At 57.8% G+C, this 3,859-nt stretch overlaps 1 protein-coding gene across 1 annotated transcript; it reads right to left on the bottom strand.

Moving 5' to 3' along the window:
• Nucleotides 1–294: 294 nt before the first annotated feature.
• LOC310693791 (uncharacterized protein) lies at nucleotides 295–2,375 on the bottom strand. Its single transcript, XM_083476173.1, has 2 exons — nucleotides 1,645–2,375; nucleotides 295–1,164 (listed from the first exon to the last, which is right to left on the bottom strand). The coding sequence occupies exons 1-2, from the start codon at nucleotides 2,347–2,349 to the stop codon at nucleotides 1,102–1,104; spliced, it is 768 nt and encodes a 255-aa protein (XP_083332299.1). The 5' UTR covers nucleotides 2,350–2,375; the 3' UTR covers nucleotides 295–1,101.
• Between the last annotated feature and the right edge of the window lie 1,484 nt (nucleotides 2,376–3,859).

Here is a 3,859-nt window from a genome sequence, read left to right as displayed (position 1 = left end):
CAGGGGTTGAACTAGATGACCCCTAGAGTCCCTTCCATCTTTACAATTCTGCAAAGGGCAAATGAAAAGCAACAGCCACTGACAGCACCAGAAGTCTGTAGGGTAACAAAGGAGGCTTCTGTCCCCCAAAGCACCCCCAAAAAACAGGAAGAGATCCAGATGGGCTGTTGTGAGACAATTGCTGGTCTAGGCTCCTTGGGGAAGACGCCAATAATTAACCCTAGATGGAGGGAGGGAGACTTGTTAGGGTCAGTGGAAAAAGAACGCTATTCTGCACTTGCTCAGAGGCTCTGTCCCAACATCTCGCCCCCATGTATTGTTCTGACTTGGAGCTTGATTGAGTCATTGATTCACTGCATCTATATCTCCAAGGAGCTCAAGGTGGCATACATGGTTCTCCCCCTCGCCATTTAATCCCCCCAACAACCCTGTGAGGTGGGTTAGGCTGAGAGGCAGTGACTGGCCCAGGGTCACCCAGTGAGCTTCATGGCTGAGTAGGGATTTGAACCCTGGCCTCTCAGGTCCCAGTCCAGCGCACTAACCACTACACCACACTGGAAGCAACGTCCTCTTCTGCCCTACCCACAAAGCCAGCCCACAAAGAGCCAAGCAGGCAAAGGACAGAATACATCAGAACACAAGAAGAGATGTCCTGCCTCCATGGAGGCAGAAGATAGCTATTGTGGCTAGTAGCCACTGACCACACTCTTCTGGTCTTAATTTTTTTAACCCTTTCCACGTTGGTGGCAATCAATGCCTCTTGTGGGAGCCATGCCAGTGACTTTTCCTTTTGTCTATCACAGCAGGGATTAGGGCAAAGTTTGTTCACAAATGCCACAACCTTGCCAGCTGCTCTTAGACTTCCAAAGCAACATGAAGGGAGGGAAGGCAGGGGCAGCTGGCAGAAGAGCTTAATTGGCACCTCTGTGGGTCATTGCTTCCTAGAAGGTCCTTGCCTCTAGGGAAGAAAGAGGCTTTCAGTTTGGGAGGGGTCTTTCTGCTCCAGAGCGCTTCTTGCCATGGCGATGTCCCCACTGGGCTCCTGAGCTTCCTGATGCCAGTCAGGCCAGTTGGCACAGGGCAGGCGACGGGGTGTGAAGGTCAGCCTTGAGATGCCGGGGGAAGGAAGCCCTCCAGGAAAGCCACCAGCTCATCGGGGAGAATCTGGAAAGAGAGGCAAGAGAGAGAGAGAGAGCAATGTAGGGGGTCAGCATCAGTCAAGGGCAAGTGGTCAGGGAGGGGGGCAGAAGGAGCGCTCTGTTCTTGGCTGTCCCCTGCTTTGCCTTATGCTCAGCTGCTGAACAGGAAACTGAACATCTGAATTAGACCCACTGGTCCATCTAGCTCAGTATTGCCTGCACTGACTGGCAGCAGCTCTCCAGGGTTTCAGGCAAGGGTTTCTCTCCCAGCCCTATCTGGAAATCCCATTGGGATTGAACTTGGGACCTTTTGCATGCGTAGCCCTGAGCTGCGACGGTCCTTCCCGCTTGAACCTGCCCAGGGGGAGCAGAGAATAGCCGGAGTCGGAAGGGCTGTTTGCAGCTGAAGGAGGCCCAGAGCTGCATGCAAAAGGCCACATGCTCAAGGCGCTGCCGGTCCGCGCTGGACGGAGCTTGCTGCCCAGGTGTAGCTCGAGGGACGTACCTGCGAGGAAAGATCCAGCTCCGCGAGCTCCGAAGTCCAGGGCGGCTCTGTTCGCCCGCCTCCGTCGGTGGAGGACTCGGCAGGGGCCCCGATTCCGGAGCAGGACGGAGAACCCAGCAGCCAGGGGGCCGACGGCGAGGCAGGGGAGCGGCAGCAGCAGGAGGAGGCGTCGAGGGGGTCCTGCTGGAGGCCGCGAGACCAAGCTAGGGGATCGGGCGCCGTCGGGGGGCGTCGGGCAGCGCGGGCCAGCGCCTCCTCGCTGAGGCCCAGCTGCTCGGAGAGGTGCGCGATGTAGCGGCTGGCCAGGCGGAGCGTCTCGATCTTGGTCAGGCTCTGTCCGGCAGGCGCCACCGAGGCCGGCAGGTAGAGGCGCAGCGTGTGCAGGGCCTGGGCCAGGCGCCGCATGCGGTGCTTTTCGCGCTGGCTGGCGCTCTGGCGCTGCCCCAAGCCTAGCCGGGCCCGACGGCCGCTGCTGCTGCCGCTGCTGCTGCCGCCGCTGCCTTTTCTGGCCCCGAGGCCCGCGCTGCTCCAGGGGCAGGGCGAGGGCGAGAAGCCGCAGGAGTCCGGAGAAGAGGCCGGGGAGGCGCTGCTGGAGCCGTCGGGCCAGCCCCACGTCGGGTACTGGGGCTGAGGCTGGGCGGCCCAGAAGGAGGGCAGCTCCAGAGGTGGGCTCCCGAGTGGGGCAGTGGGATAGCCGTGGGCCATGGCTGCAGCCGAGCTGGCTCTGGGAGGACGCCGAGGCGGCCGCCGGCCTTTATGCCGGCCCGAAGGTGTGAACTGGCACCTCCGCGAAGCCCAGCGGCGCATCAAAGCCGGGCCCTTTGAAGGGGGGGGGGAGGGAGTACCACCCCGGCCGAGGGGGGTCCTCTTTGGGGACGTTGGGGACGCCCCTTCCCTTCTCTAAGAGACCCTAATCCACCCGCAACAAGTTTCAGGAGAAAAGCGATTATTTTTTTCACGCAGTGCCTAATTAAAAATGTGGAACTACGTCACGCAGGAGGCCCTCGTGACACCAACTTTCGTGGCTTTAAAAGAATAATAGAATCATAGAATTGCAGAGTTGGAAGGTACCCCAAGGGTCATCTAGTCCAACCCTCTGCAATGCGGGTATTTCAGCTAAAGCATCCATGACAGATGGCCATCCAACCTCTGCTTAAAAACCTCTAATGAAGGAGAGTCCACAACCTCCCGAGGGAGTCCGTTCCACTGTTGAACAACTCTTACCAACAGAAAGTTATTCCTGATGTTTCGCTGGAATCTCCTTTCTTGTAGCTTGAATCCATTGGTTTGGGTCCTAGCCTCCGGGGCAGACTTGCTCCATCTTCCATGTGACAGCCCTTGAGATATATTTGAAGATGGAATTGGATTTGCCGAAAGCCGCCGGAGGGAAGCGTGCTCTTGTGCTCAGGTCCTGCTAGCGGGCTTCCCGTAAAAGGAGTCCGGCTGCCCACTGTGAGAACAGGATACTCTACTAAATGGGCCCTTGCTTCTTAGGGGGGGTGAATGGGGCACCTCAACTTGGGCAGGTGGGATGAGACATGAGTCTGACTGACAGGGAACAAAGGAAACCTCACTGGCATTGGAAGGGGCTCCCAGGTGCCAAAGCAGTGCCCAAGTGCAGCAAGTGCCACATGCAAAGGCAGGCATCAGGGCCCGCAGCAGCCCCCTGCCCCGCCACAAAATGGAGCCCCTCCTCAGCCAAAGGAGGACTAGATCAGCCTCCCTCTATCTGGTGCCCTCCAGAGTTTTTGGACTACTACTCACATCAGCTGGAGGGCGCCAGGTTGGGGAATCCCAGGGTTGGTCCAAGGACTGATAGCCACATGGTTTGTGCTCCCTGCCCCTAAGGAGTGTGATGCAAAGGAAGTTTCTCTCCTAACTAGTCACTCTTTGGCGCATGTGATTTAGCCTTTCCTTTTTCAGGGTACAGTCAGCATAAGCATCATTTGCCCTTCCAACACCTTGCAAGGTAGGCCTCCCAGTGATCTGTATGGCTCTTTGTGCATGGCACACACTAGGCCCACAAGTCACTTATGTTCTGTTGTGGCTGGAAAATGCCTCCAGTGCCAGGAACCTGCATGGTATCTAATCCAGCCTGAGGGCCTCAGCTGGACAGTGCCAGGAGGGATTCCCCTCCAGAAGCCCCTCTTTGCTCACTGGGAGGACCTACCAGCCACTTGCACAGGGACTTCTCTGTAGTAGCCCCAACCACCTC

This window comes from Podarcis liolepis (assembly GCF_965112155.1).
Source record: "Podarcis liolepis genome assembly, chromosome: 14".
Lineage (NCBI taxonomy): Eukaryota > Metazoa > Chordata > Lepidosauria > Squamata > Lacertidae > Podarcis > Podarcis liolepis.
The sequence above is the reverse complement of the archived record's forward strand: the minus strand, read 5'-3'. Positions and strand labels throughout refer to the sequence as shown.

Bases quoted from the DNA above. Each gene is read 5' to 3' on its own strand.
- LOC310693791 (XM_083476173.1), bottom strand. From the start codon at position 2,349: ATGGCCCACGGCTATCCCACTGCCCCACTCGGGAGCCCACCTCTGGAG. The intron at 1,165-1,644 runs GTACGTCCCTCG...CTCTCTTTCCAG, and splicing joins AGCTGGATCTTTCCTCGCAG to ATTCTCCCCGATGAGCTGGT.